General features: G+C 44.9%; 1 protein-coding gene across 2 annotated transcripts in view; it reads right to left on the bottom strand.

Moving 5' to 3' along the window:
* The window catches only part of cyth3b (cytohesin 3b), a 34,756-nt gene extending 15,519 nt beyond the window's left edge, over window positions 1-19,237 (bottom strand). Inside the window, exons 1-3 of one of the 2 annotated variants that reach the window (XM_086133773.1) lie at window positions 18,903-19,237; window positions 1,862-1,944; window positions 1,641-1,705 (exon numbers count right to left, since the gene is read on the bottom strand). In XM_086133773.1, the coding sequence (XP_085989899.1) occupies window positions 1,641-1,705; window positions 1,862-1,944; window positions 18,903-18,921 (167 nt within the window). In that variant the 5' untranslated portion in view covers window positions 18,922-19,237. Of the gene's footprint in view, window positions 1-1,640; window positions 1,706-1,861; window positions 1,945-6,047; window positions 6,233-18,902 lie in introns of those variants that run through there. The other variant, XM_086133772.1, reaches the window with a different exon arrangement.
* Between the last annotated feature and the right edge of the window lie 7,638 nt (window positions 19,238-26,875).

The following is a 26,875-nucleotide window of genomic DNA, read 5'->3' as shown; positions in this document are numbered from 1 at the left end:
ATATATTATAATGATTTCCGGTGGTTAAGAAATGTTGACTTTGGCGTGCACTTATTAGATTGAATATGACTTCTTGAGGAAAATGTTGAAAAGTGGACATTTGTAGAATGTGGAAAAACAGTCGGCAGGATGTTCTGAAAGAGCGGAACATTGTCAAGTCGGAATGTTTTGAATTCTGGAAATGTTGACACATCACAAAAGTAAATGTAAGATTCTGAGCCTATCCCAACTGAGTTTGAGTGAGAGTCGAGGGACATCCCTGGACTGCTTGCTAGCTAATCACGGGATAGATATGGACAAATGGTCACATTCCCAAAGAATTTAGAGTCTCTAATTAACATAATAAGCAACCAAACACGCAAACACTAAGTCAAATCCGGGACGACCATAATTTTCATGACCATAAGATGGATATAATAGTCTGAAATTTTCTCCAAAATGGACGGGCCGCCTAATAATGCAGGTCTCCTCGTGTACACGCCGAGTTCCAAAATCTGGGAATGCTGTGACATCTGCCATGCTTATACAGAGGAAAAGTGGATGTAACTGAGGACAGCAGGCAGACGTGAAATTGGGAAAGGTGGACCCTAAAGCAGCAACATTTGGCGGATTACAAAAAAAAAAAAAAGCTGGCCATCTTCCGCTCCTTCTGCAGTAAAGAGTGTCATGTTCTTCATTACATTTAATAAAGACGATTTCTTGGAGATTTGAATCCTGTATTTTGCCGCTCTGTCAACTTCACTTGGTTTCCATGACCGACTGTTCTCTCGACCAATCTCCTCTTTCCTACATAGCCAATTGGGCTACGGCAAGTGATGAGGGACAAGCATACTTTGCATTTTTTGTAATACAACAAAAAGATTGCCGACGAACATTATTCCAGCCCAACCATGGGACGAGCTGCCGCTCACTTTCGACATCTCGAAGCACCACACTGTAGAGAAGAAGGGGACCAGCACGGTAACGATACGCATAACGGGGAGCGTGAAGTTGGCTTTTACTGTTGTGTTTGGTCGCCATGAAACAGCCTAAGTGACGTTGCGAGCGGCGTGGGAGTGTTGGTGAACACTGCTTTACTAAGACAGGGAGGCAGCGCCGGGCCATCGTGACTGGATTGTTGATGCTTGGGCTTACGTGTCTGCTTGCGCTGTTGTTCGAGTTTACGCAAATTTCATTTCTGAGGAGCCGCACGGCAACGAGATGTCAATAAAGTACAACCGAACTCAGTTTTGCTCCTAATGCCTTTTTAAAAAAACAAACGTTAGCATGCATGCATGCTAACGTATTTTTTTTTAAGCTAGCGTAAGTTTTACAATACCTGCGTCCAATCATACAACGCGTCTTGTCTTGTGTATGTGTTAAATATAGAAATAGCACCCATAAATGACCCCACACCTTTTAATACGGTGCGTCATATGGTCGGGAAAATACGGTACCTGACTGTGAGGCAGATGTGCTAAACCCTCCATCACTGTGCTCGTCACTCAAATTCATGTTGAAATCCAAATTTTACAACTTCTGAGCTAGCATTATATAATATCTGTCATTTTTCAAAATCATTCAGCTCTAATAAAGAAGCACGACTTGAAAAAAAATCGGAATAAGGGGGAGGATTGCGCTGGACACCAATGCTAACTCACCTCTCCCCGACGCAGGTTAACTGCTCAATTTCCGTCATGACTTCTGCAATCTCGAACTTCAGCCGCTGCAAAACAAAACCAAAAAAAACTGATCAACGAGCTGATGCACAATATGTTTTATGAATTCTCCACAAGATGGAGGGAAAAGCGAGCGCTCCATCAGTCATCCAAGTGATGAAAGGAAACGACAGGCTGCAGCAAAACAAAGAGCCGCTACTCACTTTAATATCATCCAGCAGCTCTTTTTTCCTGCGTCGGATGTTGCACAGCTCATCTCGTTCCTCCAGCGACAGGTCTTCAGGTACTGTGGAATGCAGAGAGAGGGGAAGTAAGGATGGGGGGAAAAAGAGGACCCTCAGCCAGTCAGAGTCGCGGGGATTATGCTTGGCGCTGCCGCCGAGCAAAAATGCTCGTGATGATGACCTAAATTAAAAAAGACACCAAAAAAATGACTCAATGCAGCAGTGCCTTGAGATCCGAATTTCATTTGTGAATCGGCAAATTGAATTGACATCTCTTTCAAGCCACTTCTGGAAAAAGGAAAGGAAAAAGAGCATTCTATAATATGGCGCTTTATAAAAACATTGCGGCGTAACAAAGAAAGACAATGTAAAGACCGAACTCGTTTGTGGAGCATGATTTCATGCAGCAATTCATTTCATTGTGCTCTTCCTTCTGGTGTGATCCCGGTGTGGCCACTGGGGGCAGTATAAGACAGTCAAGCAGACACAAATGAAGAATAGTTTGGAGTGACCCAGTGAGATGTCAGCAGCCTTTCTACACAGATGATAAACAATATATGTCGCTGGGTGTTATAATATTTAAGGGGTTCTTCTAAACAGCCACTCTCAATGTCAATGGCAATTTCCATTGTGCGTTAGTATTGAGCGCGTGTCTCGCTCTTAAGTTTGAACTGACTGGAATCGTATGTCAAGTTTGAGCTAACAGGTTGAAGAGAAAAAGAAAATGGTTGATTGACAGCTTGTATCACTGCGACCGTATTTCAGGTCACTTGCATCTCAAGGCACCGCTGTCTTACATCTCGACAGGACGGGGACACTGTTGGAAGAGTGCTACATCAGCGACAAGTTTGACACACACACACGCACATGAACACACCTGAGCATCTGTCACGGTGGCCTGGCTGCTTAAATATTAGCTTTGATTCACTTGTTGTCGGCTAATTAACACAGCGGGGAGTTGGAAGGAGCCCAAACACATCCACACACACACACACACGCACACACACACACACACACAGAAATATTCTATCCCGCTGTGCTCCCCGAGGACACCTATTTATCCGCCATTTAACCATGTTACAGCAACCTCCGCTGCAGGACACACACACACACACACACACACACACACACACCAGAAAACAGCAATCCGGTTGAGAGTGAGCTGACAGCAAGTAGGTCATTTTCACATGGAGTTAGAGCAGATTGTGCCTCTCCTGTGCTTTCTCTCTCTATCTGTCTATTTCTCTCTCTCTCTCTCTCTCTCTCACACACACACACACACACACACACACACTGAGCCCGCCCCCACCCCTGCACAAAAGTGGGGGTGAGCGCTGATTGAAAACCCCCGAGTGAATCATTCGCCTAAGCAGCTTTGCAATTCACACACATTTTCTCCCTCCGCTTTTGTTTCTCCTTAAGTGGAAATAATGAACGTTTTCTTCCTATCTGCAGAATCTGCCTCTCGATTCTTAACGACTGGTTCGATCCAAAGGCACCGCCGACGCAGCTCTTTTGTGTTTTGGCGAGACAGAGTGAAAGGAACTTGCATCTATTTGGGCAGTCGGGTCTGAGGGTGTAATGCTGCTTTTTTATTTTATTTTATTTTATTTATTTATTTTTGCCACAGAAGAGCCGACAGTCAAGAGACAGAGGTCCAGTTGGCTTTGGATGACTCGTGAACCGTAAATTGACCTCATGGCTGCAACGATGAATTGATGTCAACTTAATTGATTTAAAAAAAAAAAAAAAAAAAAAAAAAAAAGCTCAACACGGACAAATATTACTGCTTCCACACGCACCGCTGTAAAAATAAGTTGCCATGATGGCAGCAACACAGGAGGAAAGATTCTGTAAAAAGGACAGAGTACGTCCAAAGTATGGGATTATTTCCCATTTAAAAAGCAAATCAATTGCAATGCAATTGTGAGCATAGAAGTTAAAATATCAACATTTTCTTATTTCATGGAAGCTACCATCGCTAGTGACAGTGGGAAAGATTACACCGAGCGGCTGCACTAAAGGTCTTCGGACTAACACACCGTGTCCTCAACTTTGAGCATTTTCTACTCCTTCTTGATGTAAACTACAACAAAACCAATTTCCCCTCCTGGAATGACTGATTGCCAACTAGTGCAGCCCTATTCAGGAGAGCTGACCATCTCATCATCTTGCAGAGTCAGAAAGCGCGCGAGCGGGCCGCAGAACGAGACAAATGGTCTGCACAGACGGAACCTCGGATGTCTGCGCGTGCAGCGCTCTATGTGGGCAGAGCGCAGTCATGTGATATCATTGACTATTCGGCTGTGGGCGAGGAAACGATGCATTCAACATGACTTTTCCGAGTAGCGATGCGTACATTCCCAAAGAGAGCAAGTCCGTCTCATGTTCGATATGAATCTGCCATGCGCATCTGACGCCATCATACGCGCGTACTGTCCGTGGAATGCCACTCACATGCAAACAATCAATACACCAGCGGGTTGAGAGGGGGCGGGGGGTCTTAAACATAACTTGTCCACTTTTTCAAACAGACACCATGACACTCACCAGTTCAAGTAACCTCCGACCGACGATGATGGTTAGTTCTCCAGAGGAGACCCAGATGAGAGAATATTACACACGAGTGCTTTGAAGTTGAAGCATTGTCTTTAACCCTTTCAGGGACAGCGGTTACTCCAGTGGACAGCTTGTCATGTTATCACGTTACAGGGTGCATGAAAGGGTGAAATTGGGTTTAGTCGTGCTCTAAAGCAGTGGTCCCCAACCCCCGGGCCGCGGACCGGCACCGGTCCGTGGGTCATTTGGTCCCGGGCCGCACAGAAAGAATAAATAACTTCCATTACTTCCGTTTTATTTATTTCGGATTCTGAAAGATGTTTTATTTTGAAAAGTGACCCTATCCTCTGTTACATCATCTACTGGACGTCACTGCAGGTCAAGGCGCGCTTCTCGGTCACGTGATAGGTTACCACTAAAATGAGACCCGGGAGCTAGTAAAATGAGTGCAAAACAAACGTCTTTAGAAAGTTTCTTTGGGAAGGGGAAAAGGCCCAGCCAAGAAACAGAAGAGGAGCCGACAACTTTCAAGAAAACGAAGGGTACATGTAATAGACAGTATTAGGAGTCCTACTTAAAATACAGATTTATCTCAACGGGAGATTCCTGCACACCAAACCCACTCTGCATAACATGCGGCGATGGTGAGTCGTATTTTTCATGCACTTTGTATTTGCGGCGTATCTTATTTTGAAGGCACGTCTCAACATTACCATAGCGACCAGAGAGTGTTGCGGCCAGTTAGGACATTCCTCGTGTCATGATTCGTGTTTATTATTATGTTTACGAAATACCACAGTTTTCATGCAAGTCTTATCATATTATTTTGTTGTATTTATCCATCACACCTTAAAGGCCGGACCCTGAAATTATTGTCTGACATTAAACCGGTGCGTGGGGCAAAAAAGGTTGAGGACCGCTGGTCTAAAGAAGAAGAAAAAAAATATGCGACGACATCCCAAATAAAACACTAACTAACCCGCTTGAGTCAGTCATAAGGATCTGAGTGAGAAAGACCGAGATCATATGCTAATTATTCCCACTGCATGCACACAAATGAGCAGATGACGACGTTAGCCAATTAAAAGCTGGCCCGGACCGCAACATAGCAACTGTACAGTGAGATGTGAACGACTAAAATGGGGCGGGGGGTGGGGGGTTGGAATTACTTCAGGGAACACAGTGAAACTAAATTTTGGTCAAACTCCAATTTCCTAATACTAAAAGCAAAAAAAAACAGTATTCTCCACCAATTATTTCATGGGCAAACATGATTTTTCTTTCTTTTTTTTTAATGCATGTGCGCTTTCATGGTGAAGACTGACACTTTTCGGCAAGCGTCAAGAACAGAACACAAAGTAGCGAAGCCCTTCCCTGATTTTTCCGCAGCTTAGACAATAGACGGACCGGCGTCTGCTTTGATTGGGAATAAAGGGCAGGTCCTTCCCGTAAACAACGGCAACCACGTAAACGTGGTGATTTCCCGCCATGTTATGGGAACGCTTACACAAGCTCACGACCAATGCATTGACTACAAAAATACGCGTAACCCACCGCTGGCATGAGAATGATGCAAGCAGGAACATTGCTGGATAAAAATACATACCACATGGCCTTTTCCACTCCCTGGCTCCCATGCCATCAGCAGACACACCTTTGGAGCAACTTATTCTCTTCTAAAGTGTAACCTTGTACTACCTAGGTGTGCACTAAAGGTCATTCGACCCACTCAGAGCTCATCCTAAAGCTTCAGCAGAAGGAGCGAGTAAACATAGCCCGTACAGGCACACTGACAGCTCCAAGCATGTGATAGTTAAAGCCAACATTCCTCCGAAAACAACCGGACAGTCTGGACAAACCGGTCCAGTTTGCTGCTACTCATTTCTTCTTGTCATGCTGTCGACTCGTGCTGGGTTTTTTTTCCCCGTCTCGCACAAGTTATGTAATGTTCCTCTTCGAGTTTTTGTTGAAGAACATGCAGTTCTCACAACAAGAACCGGACAGCTGTAAAGGTCCCGTATCTGTGTCATGATTCGGTTTAGGGACCAACAGGTGGCACTGTAGGGCTCCCCCGGCAGCTGCACACCTGTTGGTCATTTGGTAATTAGTTGTATAAAAGGACTCCTGCCCGAACACTCGGTGTCGGGTCATTGTTTGCTTATTGCTACTGTCATGTGTGTTGCTGTTTGCTCTTAGTTTCTGTCATGTTTAGTTCATTATGTTTTAGCTTTAGTCATAGTTTTTGTTTGATACTTTGGACTTTGTTTGTTTTGGATTTAGTAGTGATGGGTCCATGAGGCCTCATGAGGCGTGTCGACACAATGACACACTGTGTTGATACTGTACTGATACTGTGTCGCTGACCACTGCCACCTGCTGGACCTTCAAAATCCCTGCAGCCAACCTACTTGACAGACTGAACAAACTGATTTGATGATGACGTGTATACAATGCACTACCTCACTCTACCCACAATAGCCACAAGCGCCATTGTTTATGTTGTTGTTTATGCTGTTTATATTGTTTATATTGTCTATACTGTTCAGATTACATGTCTTTTTTATACAGTGTAGCTGCTATCCTTTCTTAGCTGTGTGTTTAATGCACAGCATGTTTGCATGCATGTATGCACTGAGGATTGAGAGGAAGAAATTTCATCTATGCTGCATGTCATACATAAAGCATATTTGACAATAAAGATGACATTGACCTTTGACAATATCATTCACATCCATGCATTCATATTGTATCATTCAATGTGTTTCAATAATGTGAAAATCATGTGAATGAGGATGCTTGTGGGCTTTATCTTCACAATTTTGATTTAGAAAAATAAGAAGCTCCAGTGTTTTAAATTTCAATCTGTTGCGTTTAATGCATGCTATTTCCCCTGTTGTGGAGAACACACACACACAATGGAATAAGACATGTCAAAAATCCGAGAGGCACTTGGAGAGACAAGGAGATTTTAATAAATACCTTATTCTCCAAAAGGAGATCAAAATGGCTCTACACGGCGGACAATTTGTATTTGTCCGGAAGCTGCTCCATAATATGCACGTACTGTAGCAACGTCACTCGAGTGAAGCGCGTCTCAGCAGTCGATAGTCTGCTGCTCTCTGCTGTGAGCGCGAGCACGTACTCGCGGCGCCGACCCAACCCACGCCACATATTAAGCTTTGAACTACGACAACAGCTAAACTAGCCTAGCCGATGTAATGATGGTCAGCAGACAAGGTTTACGTTTTATGTGACTTTTAATAGCAACGTGGCAGAGTCATCAAACATGCGGTGTGCTCACTCGCAGTCACTTTCTGGAACTCCCCCTTATAGGCGGGACCTCTCAATCAACTGGAGTATGACGTACAGTACAAACGTTCATAAAGCACTTCTCATATAATAATAGCCTATTATATGACAGCCGACATGATGCTCGAAGTCAGACGGACACATTTTTTCTGATAATCAGTGTGTTTTCCGTATTGCCCAAACATATATTTTTATTCGAGCGAGGGTGAGGTCTGGCTTGTTTCGGCAATCGGCATCGTGTCGCCAGACGCACTTCCTTAGGATACACTGTGCGGGCTTTTGCTGCGTCAACGCCCCCTGCACTGAGTCGACGCCCCCTGGACTAAGTGGCGCAGCTTGGACTGTGCCAAGCAGCCGATGCAGTCTAAACTGCACCGGTGCAGTTCACGTGTCAATTAGCAGCCTGGACTGTGTCAACGCAGCCGATGTGTCAATTAGCAGCCTGGACTGTGTCAACGCAGCCGATGCAGTCTAAACTGCGCCGGTGCAGTTCACGTGTCAATCACGTGACGTAATGAAGCAGCACATGCACCGACACGTGGTTTGCTCTGTGAGCCCGGCGCATGCGTCAACGCATCGGTGTCGCTGGACCCATCACTAGGATTTAGTTTTCTTTGTTTTAAATACAATTCTTCAAATACACTCTGCTCCTCCCTCCTGCCTGCTTTTTGGGGTCCACCACCACCTCGCTACGTGACAGAATGACCCGACCACCTGGACCCCGCAGGTACTACGGATTGGTCCCTGTTCCACCATGTGCCTGACGGAGCGCGTCTGCGGCCGACACCCCTTTCCCCTTTCAGGCAGCGCTGGGGATGCGGCTGTCCTGTTTTCGTCTCGTCAAGCCGCGTCTACGGTGGGCCGAGCCCCGTCCGCGTCTACGTTGAGCCGAGGCTCGTCACGTGTCTGTTGGAGCAGAGTCACATTCACGTCGACGACGAGCCGTGCCACATCCACGCCCACGTCAGGCCGAGCCCCTGTTCACGTCCGGCTGTTCCATGTCCCCCGTTACGTCGAGCTCAGGCCACGCCCAGCCAAAAGGATTGCCGTTGCTTTTGTTCCTGTTCCCTGGCGAGGTGAAGGTCACCGTCGCTTATCGTTCATGTATTTCGGCGAGGCGAAGGTCGCCGTCGCGTGTGTTCTTGTTCTGCGGCGAGGCAAGGGTTGCCGTCGCTTTTAGTTCCTGTTCCCCGGCGAGGCAACCCTTTTGGACAACTTTGGGACGTCTGGGATCCGTCCCTTGAGGGAGGGGTACTGTCATGATTCGGTTTAGGGACCAACAGGTGGCACTGTAGGGCTCCCTCGGCAGCTGCACACCTGTTGGTCATAACTAATTAAGGCTTTAAAAGGACTCCCAGCCCGAACACTCGGTGTCGGGTCATTCTTGCTCTTGCTACTGTCATATGTGTTGCTGTTTGCTTCTGTTATGTTTAGTTCATTGTTATGTTTTAGCTTTAGTCATGGGTTTTGTTTGATACTTTGGACTTCGTTTGTTTTGGATTTAGTTTTCTTTGTTTTAAATACAATTCTTCAAATACACCCTGCTCCTCCCCTCTGCCTGCTTTTTGGGGTCCACCACCACCTTGCTACGTGACAATCTGGAGGAGAATGCTGCCTCCGCTTTGCTGTTAAAGTCCACTCATCTTCAGAGCATTGAAATTACTCCTGCAGCGACTGGGAATTAAATAAAAATATATTTGAAGCTAATGGTCGTCTCCCGCTTGCCTGGTTGTTTTGTCGTCACCATATGGTTTCTGTCCTTGATAAGACTTTCAATTCTTTAACTCTTTCAGGGACAGCGGTTACTACAGTGGATAGCTTATCGTGTTATCAGGTTACAGGGTGCATCCATCCATTTTCCAATCTGCTTTATCCTCACAAGGATCGCGGGAGGTGCTGGAGCCTCTCCCAGCCATCTTCGGGCAGTAGGTGGGGGACACCCCGAACCGGTTGCCAGCCAATCGCAGGGCACACAGAGACGAACAACCATCCACGCTCACACTCACACCGAGGTACAATTTGGAGTGTTCAATCAGCCTGCCATGTGTGTTTTTGGAATGTGGGAGGAAACCGGAGTACCCGGAGAAATCCCACACAGGCCCGGCGAGAACATGCAAACTACACACAGGGAGGCCGGGAATGAAATTGAACCCGGAACCTCTGCACTGTGAGGTCGATGCGCTAACCACCGGGCCGCCCTACAGGGTGCATGAAAGGGTTAATTGGCCAATTAGCCAGCAATCACATGGGTAACATCAGCTGGCAGGTCAGAGGATAAATGGAAAAGACACTCATGCGGGACTGCGGCCCATTAAATAGCAACAGATGATAAATATCAACAGATGATAACAGATGATAAGATGATAACAGATCGATTTATTGATCTGATCATAGGAGTCCTGCGTGGAACTGTGATTGTTGATTAAATCCCGCATGCCAGTGAGGCGTGAACGTTTGAGAGTGCTTTGCGAAGATAGCAAATGTTGAGTTCTCATCTACGGTCCATACACCGCCGTGCGCACACAACGATGCAGACAAAAACATACTTCAGCAACAGCGAGAGATTTTTAAAAAAAAGAAAAAAAAAGGCTACACACAGCCAATTTTGCAGCATCGAGCGTCTAATCGCAGAGCTTGCTTCGCCATCCCTTGGCTATGTTTTCCATCCTGTCTCGCCTCTTGTGGATGTAGACAAACCAGCGCGTACGCTTCCCACATTGACAGGTTGCTCAGATGACCGTCTTGTTGCGCTTGCTGCGGCGGCACAGCGAGCCCCGCTTGTCCTTCGCAGCACTGCAGAGCGACCGCTTAGTGGCAACTGACGTCTGCCTCCGCAGCACCAGCAGCCCCGTCACGGCTCATCCTGACAGAATAAATTTTGCATGATGCAGCAGTAGCTGCTGCGAGGGTAGAAACATGCACATTGTGCAAAAAAAATAAAAAATAGAAGAATCTGAACGATGGTGAAGATGTGCTGAGCCATGTCAATGAATTGAATGACTCGGTGACCCCACTGAGTGAGTCACTGAGTGTTACAAATCCTTTCTGTGGCAGTCAAGTGGCCAGAGGCTCAGAGGGGGCTGCAAGATGCTGGAGCCTGGCCACACACACACGCACATACACACACACACACAAAAGTTGGAAGACGACAACAGAGATAGCAGCTGAACACAAACTCGGTTTTGCTTTCCAAATTCAGGGGCATGCTCGGAGCGTTCAAACACTTGCAAAAATGCTATCAGAAGAAATTAGTGTTAACGTTCCCCTGCAGGAACCCCCCCCCCCGCCCCCTTTGAATAAATGCCTGACAATATTTTTTTGTGAATACTGAGCCAAAAGTGAGACAACAATGTGTGACATATCGGATATTACTCTCATATTCCTCTCGGAAATTGCTTTTGGTAGTTGCAAGCCCGGAAGGAGCGGAAGCAATAAATATCGTTCTAGAGGAATATGAGCAAGAAACGCATGACCTCAACGCAGCCCAGTGGGCAAAAAACGCTCACATATCAATAAGAAGCGGCCAGCTCAAATGAAAGAGTCTGTGGCGTGACAGCCAACGCATGAAAGGGAACGTCATTGAAATGTTGAGACTGTAGAAAACGTTGGGCCATGCTGAGATTGACAAGATTTTCAGCGGGATTAGCTGCCAAGTCGGAAGCGAAAAAACATCCTCGACTCAAGCCAGTATTGTTAATTGTGACGACAAGACAGTTGGACGCACACGAAGAGCAGGTTGTGATCAATGCTGAAATGTAAAACATGCAGTCTTCAATTAACGAGATGCCTCCCTGCAGCGGCGACGTAACCAAAATGTCTTGGGAGTGCGCCGCAGTCTATCTCTCACCTACGCAAACGAAATCTCTAATCCCGGTACATAGTCGCTCGCAGCAGTACGTGTGGCGGTAACTGAGCACGTATTCTAAAACCGCCGCACGAACTAGTTACCCGTGTGCCGTTCCTAACTTTGAAATGTCATACATCAGTACAGTTGTTTCATGTAGAATGCTTCGATTGTTTTACATCCACAGAGGGTGCATTGTCGAGCACCATCGCATTCACATTATCACGGTGAAAGCCATTAGCCTTGATTTCACTGCGCTTCTTCTAGGTGCGAGTCATAAATGTCCTACTTCCATGTTTTCTGGATCACACACAGCATACGAATCAGCCCCCCCCCCCACCCCCGCCAAGTTTCAGCCCAGCCGGAGATGCTTATAATCACTTAACCCTGCGAGTTCAGAGCAGTTCAAAGTGATCCGTGGATTAAGTGGGAACCCAGACGGAGCTTCACGGAACGATCGTCAGATCTTGGAACATTCCGCCAAGAATGCAACAGCATTTGCTGAAAGAAACTCTGCCTCGATCGCTCCGGGAGGGGAGAAAACGCAGGTCTGGCCAAGCACTGGGTGTTCCAGCACACAGGCCATGGGATACACCTTTTTCCTGCGTCTACGACAGGTCAATCTTTGGGGGCTTACATAAGTGTTCTTCCCCTCCCTTTTCCTGTTCATTTGACCCTCTCTTCCTTTCCGTGACCCTAAACGCCTCTCCACCACCCAGATACGCCTGGTTGCTAAAACCCAACTTGCAACTGAGGTCCCAAATGAAGTCTGCTATCCTCATGACACCAGACTCACCAGACGTTAAGGCGGACTCCAAAATAGGCCAATTTGTCTCTGATCCTTTTCCACTCCATCTTGTCTCAGTTGATCTTAAATGCATGTCATTGTTTGTTCCACTGGAAGGAAATTGGACACGTACTGGAGAAGAAAAAAAAACTAGTGTGCATTCTCAGTCAGCTGCTCCAGACACAAAAACAACATTGGACGCTTATGTAAAGTTCAACTGGTGGAGTTCAAGTTGCTCTTACCAATTCAAACTTAGCGTGTGTGGGAGTCGTCACAGTCCAGACCTTTAACTTCCGTATGGTTCGGGCTGGAATAATGTCTGGTGAAATCGAGCTGACCAAGAGGAGGTCTCTGCAAAGTTGAATGTGATTTGTGATAATTGTGAGACCAAACTCTACGAGCGCACTCTAATGTCCGTCTGGTGGAGCCTCAAACGGAAGCCAAGTCTGATCTTTTGGTTTTTCAATCATTTGTACTTTCATTGTACAGTGAAACTCTTCTACAACGAAACCTACATGGGCGAAAATGCCCCCTAGTGTGAAAAAAATATTCATGCATTAACACCATTCCCACTTTCCTGCCCCCATACAACGGAGAAAAAAACCCCTGTTGTGTTATACGAAATCTTTTTCTCTGTTCTTGCATCGCGACGAGATTCACTAAAATGAAGTCTAATCCAACAGTGACCTCTACTGCTTCATTCGGAAACGGCAACAGCAACCACCACACTGCTTTACACATGCGCAGGAGTCCAGGAAGTATTTGTTATTGTTAGTTTCAGGCGCAGCAAGAACGTTTCATTGCTAAAATTGCTACAAAACGGACCTTAGGCTGTCAAGCAGCTAAGACAAGAGCTCTGACGCTGGAAGAGAGCATAAAAGTGATCAAAAGGAAAGACGGAGGAAACAAAATAAAATACATTATCTAAGAAATTGATGTAAGTGAAAGTGAATGCTGATCGTAAATTTCACAATTTCTTTCCCTTTTTTTCTTTCTACACTGACTATATGACGTGTCAAATAAGTGTATGCTCATACTTATGCACTATTGGTATAAAAACAAAGAGTACACATACGTTTGTGTGTGTGTGTGTGTGTGTGTGTTTACATCTGAGATCAAATTTGCTATATTTGCTACAGTGAAAACCCCCTGTTGTGAAAAATTTCTTGATGCAAACATGATTTCGTTGTAGAGGAGTTTCACTGTAACACATCCAGAACCTCCATAAGTGGTACATGGAATGCGCTTTTAGAGGCAAAAGGTTCATTTCACCCGGGATCGGTCACCGATCAACCAATCAAAGCCCTATAGCGAAATATGACACTATCACTAAAGTAAGCCATGCGATGGACCACGGTATAGTCCGGGCTTTATTGCTTTGTGTGGCTACTCAAGCTCCAAGTAAACACCCACAGCTTTGACAATGACGCTTTCCTGCCAAGTATTTGCAATGAAGGTAAACCGGGTCATTTTGTCAAGAAAGAGCGAGACTTGGCCAAGAAACCACAAAGAGGTTGTATTCAATAAAGCCCAATTTGTTCCAACATGTGACGACTCCGCTCCACTTAACCACAGCAAGTGGGCTGCGGAGACAAAACAGGCAGTCGCAAACAGCGAAAGCCGGGTCTTGAATGTAACGGGAAGCTGTCCTCCCGATGAAAGGCGCCAACAACTCCGAACCGGGACGGCCGTGCGTCATCACCCCACAGACCGCACGCTTTTTAAATGGGTGCTTTTTGCACAACATGGCAACAAGTGCGGACTGTGGCCACCCGTGTGAGCTAGCTACACTGTGGAGCCACTGTCTGCTAACTAAATGCGCTAATTCATCCCCCAAGTGGGTCCGTGACGAAGACTGAGCACATTCGGTAAGTGGAACAAACAAATATACAGCAGCGCCGTGCGCAGGTCCGGGCCGAGCGCAAATGGTGCTGTCAAAGTCACTCGTGTAGAACAAGAAAGTGGAAAAGTGTTCAGGTGGGATGCACTGTAGGAAAGCTTTGTGGGAGGTTTTGAAGGGCGCAGAGTGAGCGGAGAACCAAGAAGTCAGCTGAATAAACCATTATGGAGGGATTGTTGAATCAACTACCTTGTGCCAGCGAGCATTGCATTGTTGACGGTCATGTGTGGAATACGTTCGTTTTCAAAGCCTTGCAAGTGGAACCAACTGCACCGTACGGTCCTTAATTCTCTGAAGCCTCACAACACATTCAGGAAGAAACAGAAACAACATGTAGTAAATGAACCGTCAAGGCTTGAAATAAGCAATTTGGCAGTGCAGTTTGCGAGTCAAAATGCGCATTTTTGCATCTCAATCCAACACACTGAGACCCAAAACTGTGAATGGGCATTTGTCGGGTAAACGCGGAGATGCCAACTCGTTACGGCCGGAAACACGTGATTGAGTCGAACATCTATTATCCATTTTCCGATCCGCTTTATCCTCACAAGGGTGGCGGGGCGTGCTGGAGCCTATGCCAGCAGTCTTCGGACAGTAGGCCGGCAGGGTACACCCTGAACTGGTCGTCAGCCAATCACAGGGCACACAGAGACAAACAACCATCCGCGCTCACACTCACACCTAGGGACAATTTAGAGCACTTATGTCAAAACCAAGGCCCGGGGGCCAGATCTGGCCCATCACATCATTTTATGTGGCCCGTGAAAGCAAATCAAACAGGTCAACTTTCATGATGCTTGCTAAAATCTCGACTAAAATTTAAAATTGTCATGTAATAAATAAGAGACGTATTTAAGCATTTTCTTATAACCAAACCGCTCATTACGGTAACTTAAACGATAATTGAATAAACTGTTATTATTGACTTTTTTTATTTGGTTTCAGAGATTAACGGCCCTCCAAGGGAAACGGTAACTAAAATGTGGCCCACGACAAAAATGAGTTTGACACCCCTGATTTAGAGTGTTCCATTAACCTGCCATGCATATTTTTGGAATGTGTGAGGAAACCCGAGTACCCGGAGAAAACCCGCAGGCACTAGGCAGAACATGCAAACTCCATACAGGGAGGCCGGAGCCGGAATCGAACCCCGTACCTCTGCACTGTGAGGCGGTCGAGATAATCAGTCGGCCACCGGGCCGCCCTTGAGTCGAACATTTCCAAAGAAAATGTCAGAACAGTGCGAGATTCGGGAGGTGGGGAGGCGCAGCTGGCCCGGTGGCTCCCTCATAACAGATCGGGGAAGAGCACCTCTCTTATGCGTGAGGCTGTCTGCGCCAAATTGAAGCATATTGCCGCAACGTGCTTAGTGTATGATGTATGGATGCGTTGTGCAGTTCACATGAGTCATCGCAGCTAATCACACCGAGGCTACATAAGCCGACTCGCGGCCAGTAAAGAGTGATTCAACATAAAATGTCAAGGATGATGTGAAGTCAGTAAGTCCATCTTGATGATTGTGAAGTTCTCTTGCCGGTGAACAGATTGAGTAGGAGGAATACCTGCGTACCCCTTTAGCTATTTGTCAGCTTTTGTCTGGCACTTTGTCCCCACTCAACACACAGACATTTTCCCTCTTAGCATCCAGTCCAACGACTGCACTCACATTTTGTTCTTTCCACACACTTGTCAGTGACGTTGCGCAATGTCAGGAATTTTTCAGAGTTGGAAATTGTCCTTGGGAATGAACAAACCAGAAATTTACTCAAATAGGGAAAATACTTTTTTCTCCCAATTTTGCCATGTCTGTCCTTTCGCGAGGTGTCCCTATTAAATTTTGACCCTCATCATCAAGCCAATTCATCACCCTTTTCGCTCTTTCCTCCTTTCTCTTCTCGCGCTACGCTTTTCACTTCTTTTCTCTCTTTCACTCTCTCTTTTCTATCAGTCTCTCAATCTCTCTCTGTTATTCTCTCTCACAATCACTCGCGCTCTCACTGTCTCTCATTCCCTCCATAGCCCCGATCTCCCTCTACCACTCCCACGCTCTACCTCCTCATTGCTCTCTCTCTCTCTTCCCTCGCTCACTCTCCATCTGTTTCTCAGTCTGTTGGACTCTGTTTTCCACTCCCCCCCTCCTGCCCAGAAGACCCTCCCCCTCTGAGCAACCAACTTCGCTGCGGGTGCATGCGGGGGTGTGCGAGTGGGTGCAAGGAAAGAGGAGCCGATTGCGCTCGTGCCACCAGATTACCAAACGACGACGGTGCGGCGGGTGGGACGGCGCGCCCGCACGTTCCTTTTACAGCTGCGGGCCTCGAGTCAGCTAGCACGCATGGCTGCAAACACAGCGCCATATGTCCGTCTGGTTTAGCGCTCACGTGTGCCACCTCCGGAGGCCATGCCGGCAGCCCCCGCAGCACAATGACAGCTTTGTGCCCCGCCGCCATACCTCTCGTTAGTGTACACCCTGCAGCTCCGCAAGCCGTCAGCACGCGGGACTTGGGTCTGGCTGGTGGAAAAACAAAAAGTGCGGTTTCCCCATCCCACCTGCGGCGATCAGGAAACTTGGCGATCTGATAGCTTTGCGAGCGCCAGACAGCTTGGCCTTGTTTTGAAGCAATGTGCAGTGAACCCCCACTATATCACGGTTCTTCGTTTACACACTTGCACAGATTTTTTTTTTAACTCAAGAGAAAAGCAGAGTATGCTTGTAAGTAACAATGTATGCTTTGTTTGTATGTGTTGCTGCTCCATAGGTGTTAAGTAGCCGTTGTTTCAAGGTTTATCATTACCATAACTTCTATTTTCTATTACATTGGATTTCCTTTTGCTTTCTGTCATCTTTAAAGTAAATTTCAATTGGGAGCAGCTAAAAAAAACAAAAAAAAAAAAGCTCGAAGCAAGTACGCTTTGCATCAGTTCAGAGAACTGATGAAGGTGGATCACACTCATCAACTTTTGCCATCAGCCAACTTGTGTCTATCAAAGAAAGTAATTGAGTTGTCATATTGTGAGGGAAAAGTGTTGACATTTTATGAGACAAAAAGAATTATTTCACTTAAATAAAATCTTGCTTCACCCCCCCCCCCCCCAAAAAGTCCTAATTATTTGGAATAAAGCCATCATATTAGGTAAAGGGGAAAGTCTAAATTTGACAGGAAAGTGATCATTTTACTGTAAGAAATTTGGAATATGAAAAAAATAATTTTATGAGATATTTGCAATTTACACAGGAAAAAGGTGGAAGGTTATATAATACATTTGTAGTATTACACAAATGTTATGAAAATTTGAATGCAAATTTGTATCACCATGATGAAAACAATTTTCCAGAGTGAAATCACAATATTTCAAGAAAAAAAAAGGTGCATGTTTACAAAAATAAAATTGGAGTACTCTGAAAAAAATGTTATTTTATGGAATAAACCAGATAAAAAGATTAAATCGTGTAAGAGTCATGATTTAACTGGAATAAAATTCCCAGGAAAAAAAAGTTTTATGGACATGTGTTACAAATGTAAAGCTGTTTTTTGGAATGGAGAAAAAAAGGTCCTAATTTTATGGTTTCGTATTCTGTTGAGGAAATATCAGCATAATTTCATAGAAAAAAGTTTAACAACACCACAACCAACGACAACAAGTCATCATTTATGAGAATAAAGTGGCCGTTTAACGAGAATACGAGAACAATTACAGAATAAATCAGATTAATATTCCAATACAATACAATTCTTTATTTATATAGAGCTTTCACAACAGCTGCAGCTGTAACAAAGCGTTTTTCAGAATAGTTAACATCCATCCATCCATCTATCCATTTTCTGATCCGTTTTATGCTTACAAAACAGTCACAATATGACAGAATCGTTTGTTATTAGAACAAAGTGTAAATAATGCACAGTTTTTGTTTGGGCTCTTTGTCCTAAATTATTATTTTTATTTTGTCAATTCAGGATGTTGGCACACCCCACAAAAATACCTATTGAGCACTAGCCCTAATTCTCCAGTGAAGCAGATTCTCAGAAAGTTAAATAAAATTGCAAAATCATTGTTTGAAAACCAAACCGTTCTTCAGGATTAAATAAATGCAAATGTCTTGTACTTCAAAATTAAATACAACTAAACCAAACGTACTTAATTTGGTTCTGCCATTATTTTCTTGGACTCTTAAGATACCTTCATTCATGCTCATATGTTTGATTGTAATTAATGTTTTAAATGTACCCTTGGGAGGATAAGCAGCTCACTAAATGCATGGATGGATGACGAATGCATTTAGTTTGTAGATTATTATGCTGCATAATGTCTATGCATAAATTATGCATAGATTGGAACCACTCATTGATCTAGCAGCACCTAAATAAATACAATAACATAACACTCGCAATGATTATGGTAATGGTGATTATGATGTTGCAGATGCTGTATCATGGGCTGATCGCAAGTGTGATTCCCATAACGTAGTTGACATTGTTATCACATGTGGTGCATCGGTCAACCCACGAGTTGCCTTCACGATACTCACCCAGGGTGAGTGTTAAGTCAAAATTGACTGTCATCCATTCGCATTATTTTGACGACAGAGAGCATATTGTTATCACTATTATATTCTGTGCCATACCTTGGTTGTCTTCGTCCATACTAGCAGACTGCGATTCAGGACCGCTGCTGACAGAAACTTCCGGCCCACAAATAAGCTTTGACTACGGCTCCAACGCGCGTCCTGATTCCCCCGCCGGCCGGCAAAGCGTCAAACGCACAGCTCGTCTCGCGGGTAGCTTCTCTTTTGCGGGAATATGCTCGCCATTTGGGCTTCGACCACCTTCCGGTACACCCCCTTTCGACCGAGAACGATGAGTTTTAGGAGGCGGCGGCGCGGAATAAGGAAGCTGCGGACCCCCTCGGTCAATCGCGGAGAGTGTTGGCGTTACTCAAGTACGGCTGCTCTTCTCCTATGGTAACGGGTAAAGCCGTTAAGTTACACTCGACACACAGAACAATCCCAGAAAAATGCTTTATTTCAAAGTAAAAGTATTAATTTGAACGGCGGAGCAGGGTTCGTCGATTACATTTCCTTTTATCTTGAAATCTGAAACCGGAATGTGTTGCGTTTTTACGTTTCACCTTATTTGAGTTCTGCCTCGGACACAAACCGCGAGCGGTTATCGAAGATGAATCTCACGTGACACACAAATAGACTCACGAAATACTGCTTGAAAACTAAGATTGTTGCATTTTAATGAGTAGATGGAACAAAAAGAACCTTTTTGCCTCGTAATATGTTTAAATGAGTCAAGGCAATGTTTATTGAGAGTTGCGTTCAGGGACTGTCAGCCTTTTATATTTACGTCCACCCATGATCTACCCATTTCCTCTAGTGCTTATTATCCTCATTTGAGCTGAGAAATGTTGAATGATGGATTTTTTAAAATCATTTGGAAATTTGTGGAATGTTACAAATATGAGCCAATCATGGAGATGTGGAAGTTTGAAAACATGAAAAAAACTGAATGAAAGAATCCATCCATCCATTTTAAGCTATCTGGGTCACAAATGAGCTGGAGCAGGAATCGCCAACCTTTTTGAAACTGAGATCTATTTCTTGGGTACTGATTAATGCGAAAAGTGGCCAGTTTCATACCCACTTCAGCTCAAATTACCCATAGTGGCATGCTTTAATTATGAGGATGGCACAGATCATGTGAATGATTTCTGACAAAATTTAGGAAACATACATATCAATAAGTAATACTTTACTACGATACTGGGAGCGTTTACATTTCCAAATGATGACTTCTACAACATTACTGGAAAATCCCTAATGAGCTATTTTTAGAACAAGCCCGTAGGCTACTCATGTGGTCCTTGGGGAATAGCACCGTTGGTGATCCCTCAGCCAGACCCTATCCCAACTGATTTTGCCACAGCCTAGACTAGTCGTCCGTAATTGCCAGGCACATTTAGACAAACAACCAACCATCCACACTCACACCTTTATTTTTGCATTGTTGCTGAAGCTAGCATGCAAGTTAGGGATATAAGAAGAAGCCGGCGTACCCTAATACAACCCACAAAAACCCGGGGACCCCCAAGGCAATTCCGAGGATGGCGAAGAGTCTTACGTAATCATGGAGAATTATCAGGTGTGGAAATCATGGAATGGAAAACACACGTACACACAAATGGAGCTTGAGTGTGTTTCTCCAACACACATGGTTACGATTATTGCATTCCTGCCTCCCTCCTCGTGGAGAGGAAGGGGGGAGTGCGCCCACTTCCTGTGCATATTAGTATTCCAATGGTCAAGCTTGAACAGCTGTTTTAACTGCGTTCATGTATATATTCTTGCAAATACAGGCTTCTAAACAAATAACCAGACATGACGTAAACTACTTGACTGCGGTTTCCTGTTTTATCCATCCATCCATCCATCCATTTTCCGATCTGCTTTATCCTCACAAGGGTCGCGGGAGGTGCTTGGAGCCTATCCCAGCTGTCTTCAGAACCGGTTGCCAGCCAATTGCAGGGCACACAGAGACGAACAACCATCCGCGCTCACACTCACACCAAGGGACAATTTAGAGCAGGGGTGGGTAAACTACGGCTCACGGGTAACAAAGTACGAAACATTCAGGAGACGCCTGGAGTCGGAAAGACTCAAATCTACGAGACTTTGAAAAACAAGGAAGCGATTCTTACTCAGTCCAATTCTGGCAATTTCCATGCTCAGAGTGAATTGCTTGTGTAAATGAACATTTCCTAGAATGGTTTGATTGTTATCATGTTAAAAACTTTCCGCAAACTGGACCGCTAATAAGAGTCGGAGAGCAGTCAAATGTGTAGAGCGTGAACAACAGGGGGCTCAGTATACATCCTTGAGGAGAACCGGTGCTGAGTGTGATGGTGGAGGAGAAGGTTACATTATTACTGGCATACAAAGACATTGTGCTATCTTCTTTATTTTCTATTTCTAACTTTTGGCCCGGCCCTCCACAATATTTTCTGCTTCTCATTTGGCCCCCCCGGGAAAATAATTGCCCACCCCTGATTTAGAGTGTTCAGTCAGCCTGTCATGCATGTTTTTGGAATGTGGGAGGAAACCGGAGTACCCGGAGAAAACCCATGCAGGCCCGGGGAGAACATGCAAACTACAAACAGGAATGCCGGAGCCGGGATCGAACACTCGACCTCTGCACTTTGCGGTCGACACGCTAACCTTTGCGGTCGCCTTTCCTGTTTTACTTCAAGTATAATGCGAATTAATTCTTCTTGATTTGAGTCAGGCCCTGCGATTGGCTGACTCCACACAGGAAGGCCGGATTCTAATCCAGAACCTCACATTGTGTACTGTAGTATCTGTAACCTGGGCTGGTGAGTGATGTGGGTGCCAGCGAATAAGTGTGTAGAGTTGGCTGGCTGTTAACTGGCTAAGTGCGCTTGACGTCAGTTGTGGCCGTGCCTGAATGTGCTTGTTACAAGTTAATTTTGTTACTGTTCGTTCAGTAAAGGAATTGAAAGTGCACCAGAGATGACTTGACCGCCTGTGGAGGGATTACAGTTCATTTCACCTCGCAATGGTAGTCTCTATTAAATTAGTTGACGACGTTTACGATACCTTAGACGTGTAGTTTGTGTAACATTAGTTAATGAGAAATTATCACTGCCAAGCTTCGTGGCAAAAATTTTGCAGCAAAATCCTGTCAAAAATTCATAATATTAAATTAGATATGTATGATTTCAAAATATGAGAGACAGTGAAAAATGGGAAGACAGTATGGCGTGTGCAACACCTTTTGTGACAATCTGCATGTCCACCCAAAAATGCTTGTAATTTCCGCTATATGCCACAAGATAGCATCAAATCTCTTTTTTCTATTAGACACAGCTATGGCCTGAATAAATGAACCTCCTTCCGTCGCTTGAACAGAGTTGCTTGGCCCAAAGCTACCACGAGGCAACATGTTGAAAGTGAACCCAACTATTTATACTGCATTAGACATGACTTGGCCTGAGCACCAGAACAGTGAAGATAGGATTTTTTTTCAGCCAATAATGAAGGATACCCCCTACAACCCCGCAAGAAAGAGTGAATAGGCAAATTGGCAAAAACTGTAGTGTGAAAATGTGTGCATTCTCTGTACAGTGAAAGAGAACATCACATCAAACAAATATTAAGCGACAGCATTCACACCGCAAAACAAAGCCACTAAGTGATGTGATAAAATGTGTGTGGGTTTTGGTTTGTGTTTTTGGGGGAGAGGGGGTGGGCGGGGGCAACCACAGACCTCTCACCACACCCCCGAGGAGGCACACGTCTGGCAGATTAGGCCGAGCGTCGCGGGGGAAACGTCTGCGGTTCTCCTGACCGACTTCACGTGACCTGATTGAGCAGTCGTATCACTTCATATGCTCCAGTCACCATGGCGATGCCCAGAGGGGCATTGGAGCACCCCCCCCCCGCCACCCCTAGAGCCCAACTGCAGACACAGTCAAGGGAAACCCTTGCATCTTTTAAACCGTCCCACAATGTTGATGTGCCCATTATGTGTTAGCGTTTACTCGAGGGCTTTTTCAAAGGGGTGTGATTCGGTTAAATACACGACATGTAATTTGCTGCCGCCATCTTGCTCCGTAGTGCTTAAAGCTCACTCGTACGTAAGACAAGGCAAAAAAAAAAAATCTGCTGGCTCATGAACTTATGAAGTTGGGGCACTTGTGAGTCAAAGTAGCACAGTGGCTCAATGCAGGCAAACTGTACGACACGTCATGTCAGTTGTTAATTTTAGTTGATGCTCTCCGCGGACCTCTCAAAAAAATAAAAATAAAATAAAATGGACCACGCCATTTCTGTCACAAAATTCTGCATTCAGCGGATCTGAATGGATTAAAAATCTAGTTTGCACCCAACAGTGACTGATATTTATCTGTGTAGGCTAGTTTCGAAGGTTCCACATCAAAAGGACGTGAGCAGCTTTCTTTCGCAAATCCTCGGCATGGCGAAAGGGGGTTCCAACCTTGGCTGATGGCATGTTTGCAATGGGTGACGGGAAGCAGACAGTGACAGGATATCCTACTTTGGCTCAGCATTCTTTCGAACACTTTTTTGTGTGACTCTCTAATATAATATGGTTGCCAGACACTTGCAGGAACCGTTGACATTTTTTTCCTTTTTTAAGAAACAGCGCCAACATTCCAAACATTTGTTTGATATTTGAATGTTAATGCTGTTTTTGTTTTTTTTTTTGCCTTGCAAATAACCCCGTTCATCCCAATTCTTCCACCTCCTTCTACTCCTTTGATTTGCTTTTGAGGTCGGCCCTTCTCGCCATCTCATTACATCGCTTTTCACACTTTCGCATCTGCCACCAGTCAACAGCAGTTGGACTGAAGGCGTATTGCAAATGTGGTTAAGTCCATAATCCAAGCACAGCTTCAAAAGACATGAGAAAAAAAACATTCTTTGTAACCCCCCCCCCCCCCCCTTTCTTGGCTTTATCTGCAAAAATAGATTTGAGGTCATTGGAGGATATTTCGACCACCGCTCTGATGAAATTGTAAAGAAATGAATGTTAAGTATAGATGACCTTTGACGAAGTGAAATTGCAGTTGTGGTAAAAGTGATTCAGAAATATTTTTAATACCAAATAGCTCGCGGCCCGGTGGTCGACTGGTTAGCGTGTCGGTCTCACAGTGCAGCGGTACCGGGTCCAATTCCAGATCTGGCCTTCCCGTGTAGAGTTTGCATGTTCTCTCCATGCCTGTGTGGGTTTTCTCCGGGTACTCTGGTTTCCTCCCACATTCCAAAAACATACACGGCATGCTGATTGAACACTCGAAATTGTCCCTGGGTGTGAGTGTGAGTGTGGATGGTTGTTCGTCTGTGTGTGCCCTGCAATTGGCTGACAATCGGTTCAGGGTGTCCCCTACCTACTGCCCCAAGACAGCTGGGATAGGCTCCGGCACCCCCCGTGATCCTTGTGAGGATAAAGCGGATCAGAAAATGGATGGATGGACACCAAATCAAGTATGATTTGGTTGATTTGTCTTTCTTGTAATTCTTTAAACATTTTGTTTTATCTTTTAACCCTTTCAGGGACAACCGTTACTACAGTGGACAGTTAAGCAAGTCATCAGGTTACAGAATGCACGAAAGGGTTAAATACTCATAATTACGCTCAAATGTGTTTCCAAAAATACAACGGGCCACCCTGTTAGCCAAATTTTATATAAGCATAACTTTATATTCAGCCGTAAGGGAGTGTGTCACTGGACTAATTTTACTTGGAAAAAAAAGACTTATTTTTTTAAATACATGGCTACGTTCTCGATCAGTTTGCATAGGAGGTAGCATAGCTAGCAGAGCCATAATAACACTGATTTGCAACTCTGTTACCGTAATCAGAGGAATATTTTTCGTGTGCTAATTTAATTGCTATTCAAATGAAACCCTACTTTTATAATTTAATTGTAAATAATTCAGTCTGCAATCTTTTTTGAAACATGTTAGGTGGCTCGTTCGGCTTATTTTTTACAAAATTGTGCAGAGTAGTAAAATACGTGACAGGACATCAGAAAAAGTGTTATCGTTGATCAGGGGTGCCCAAACTTTTTGGACCGAAGATCGACTTTTCGATCAACCAACCTCCCGTGATCGACCCGTTGCCGCGTACGTGCACGACCATACACATGCGCGCGATGATGAGCAACAACCTGTCAGAGAGGTATGCGACGCACTGTTGCAGCCTGTTAACTATCATAGCTCACACGTACCGTTTTAAAGTGCTTCCCTCGGCCCTCCAGATTCCTATTCTTTGCCCGTGCCCTCGGTGAATTGTACACGAAACAAACTCTGAATGAGAACAATGATAACGATCAAAGATATAGCGCAACAGCTCTGATCACAAGCTGCAATTGCAGACTGCTGAGCGCTAACAACTTCCGGGGACACAGGTCACACGCATGTGAAAATGACTGATAGGATGCTTAGGGTGCAGTGTACATTAACACAAAAACATATATTACTAAAATGCACAAAGACACACAAGTGGTTGGTTTTTTTTTTTCCTACTCTACACCCCTCGCGATCGACTTGGGACCAGTCCGCGATCTACCAGTCGATCACGATCGACGTAATTAGCACCTCTGTCGTTGATGGTCGAACTAAACTAGTCAAATAAAATCAGATAGGAGGAGATAACCTTTACGAGTCCCACAGTGGGGACATTTGCGAATATATGGACAGCAACATGATAGTTTGTGACCTGTTTTTCTCAAAAACGTACCCAAAAGATACAAACTAAAAGTTTCATTTTTCAAAGATATTGGTGGCGGCCCGGTAGTCCAGTGGTTAGCACGTCGGCTTCACAGTGCAGAGGTACCGGGTTCGATTCCAGCTCCGCCCTCCCTGTGTGGAGTTTGCATGTTCTCCCCGGGCCTGCGTGGGTTTTCTCCGGGTGCTCCGGTTTCCTCCCACATTCCAAAAACATGCATGGCAGGCTGATTGGTCGCTCTAAATTGTCCCTAGGTGTGAGTGTGGGCGTGGATGGTTGTTCGTCTCTGTGTGCCCTGCGATTGGCTGGCAACTGATTCGGGGTGTCCCCCGCCTACTGCCCGAAGATGGCTGGGATAGGCTCCAGCACCCCCCGCGACCCTAGTGAGGATCAAGCGGTTCGGAAAATGGATGGATGGATGGAAGATATTGGTTCACAATTGACCCCTTTGGTTAATATCAGCAGCCCATGCGAACTGGTGTCACTCAATCCCAGAGCTGTCTGTGGTGCTGAAAACGCTGACACATTTGTAAGAAAGGTGGCGTCTTTTTTTTTTTTTTTAACCTCTCTCATTACTGCCTGCCTGTCACTTTCGGATCAATATTATTGGTTAAACTATTTACTGTAAATAGCCTTGTTCTGTGCCAGATTGTAATCCTGATGCTGTAGCGGGGTCATTGTGTTGCCACACCGTAGATTGTGAGGTCACAATCTTGATAAAGAAAGTTCTGTGCAACTTGTGTGTGTGTGTGTGGGGGGGGGGGGGGGCAGCAAGGCAATGAGTAAAAGTACAGAGGAGGCAAATTAAGAAAAGCTTGGGCGCAATAAGATGTATATTGCTGAACTATTTTCACATTCAGGTACAGTAGATTTATTCAGGTCAGGTTTCCTGAAGAATTGATTCTTGGAGTGGATTAGATAGATCGTAGATGTGATAAGGCAGCGAGGGTGAATTGATTCGACTCAAAAAAATGGAGAAAAAGAACATTTTACCCATAAAACATAGAAATGATTGACAATCAATCAAATTTACTTTCATTGTACAATGACTCTTTTCAAATGCAGATAGACAAATTTATAAAGGCATTTATTTATTTCATGAAATATCTCCTGACAGTTTCAGTTTAAGTGACCATTTTTATACAACAGAAGGTGTTTGACTGCTACCTCAGAGTTTAAACTAATCAAATTGCTCAGATGTCTTGTTTTCTTAAACAGAACTATGATTTCAAATACTCCGTTTTTTGATTTGCCAGCCACAATGGGCTCTCTTATGTTGACCATCGGAAAAGCGTTACGCCGCGCGGTGTGCACAAAGTCGTGT

The sequence above is a fragment of the Hippocampus guttulatus genome, chromosome 16 (genome assembly GCF_054856545.1).
Source record: "Hippocampus guttulatus isolate MCC_2025c chromosome 16, RoL_Hgut_1.0, whole genome shotgun sequence".
Taxonomy (NCBI): Eukaryota; Metazoa; Chordata; class Actinopteri; order Syngnathiformes; family Syngnathidae; genus Hippocampus; species Hippocampus guttulatus.
The sequence above is the reverse complement of the archived record's forward strand: the minus strand, read 5'-3'. Positions and strand labels throughout refer to the sequence as shown.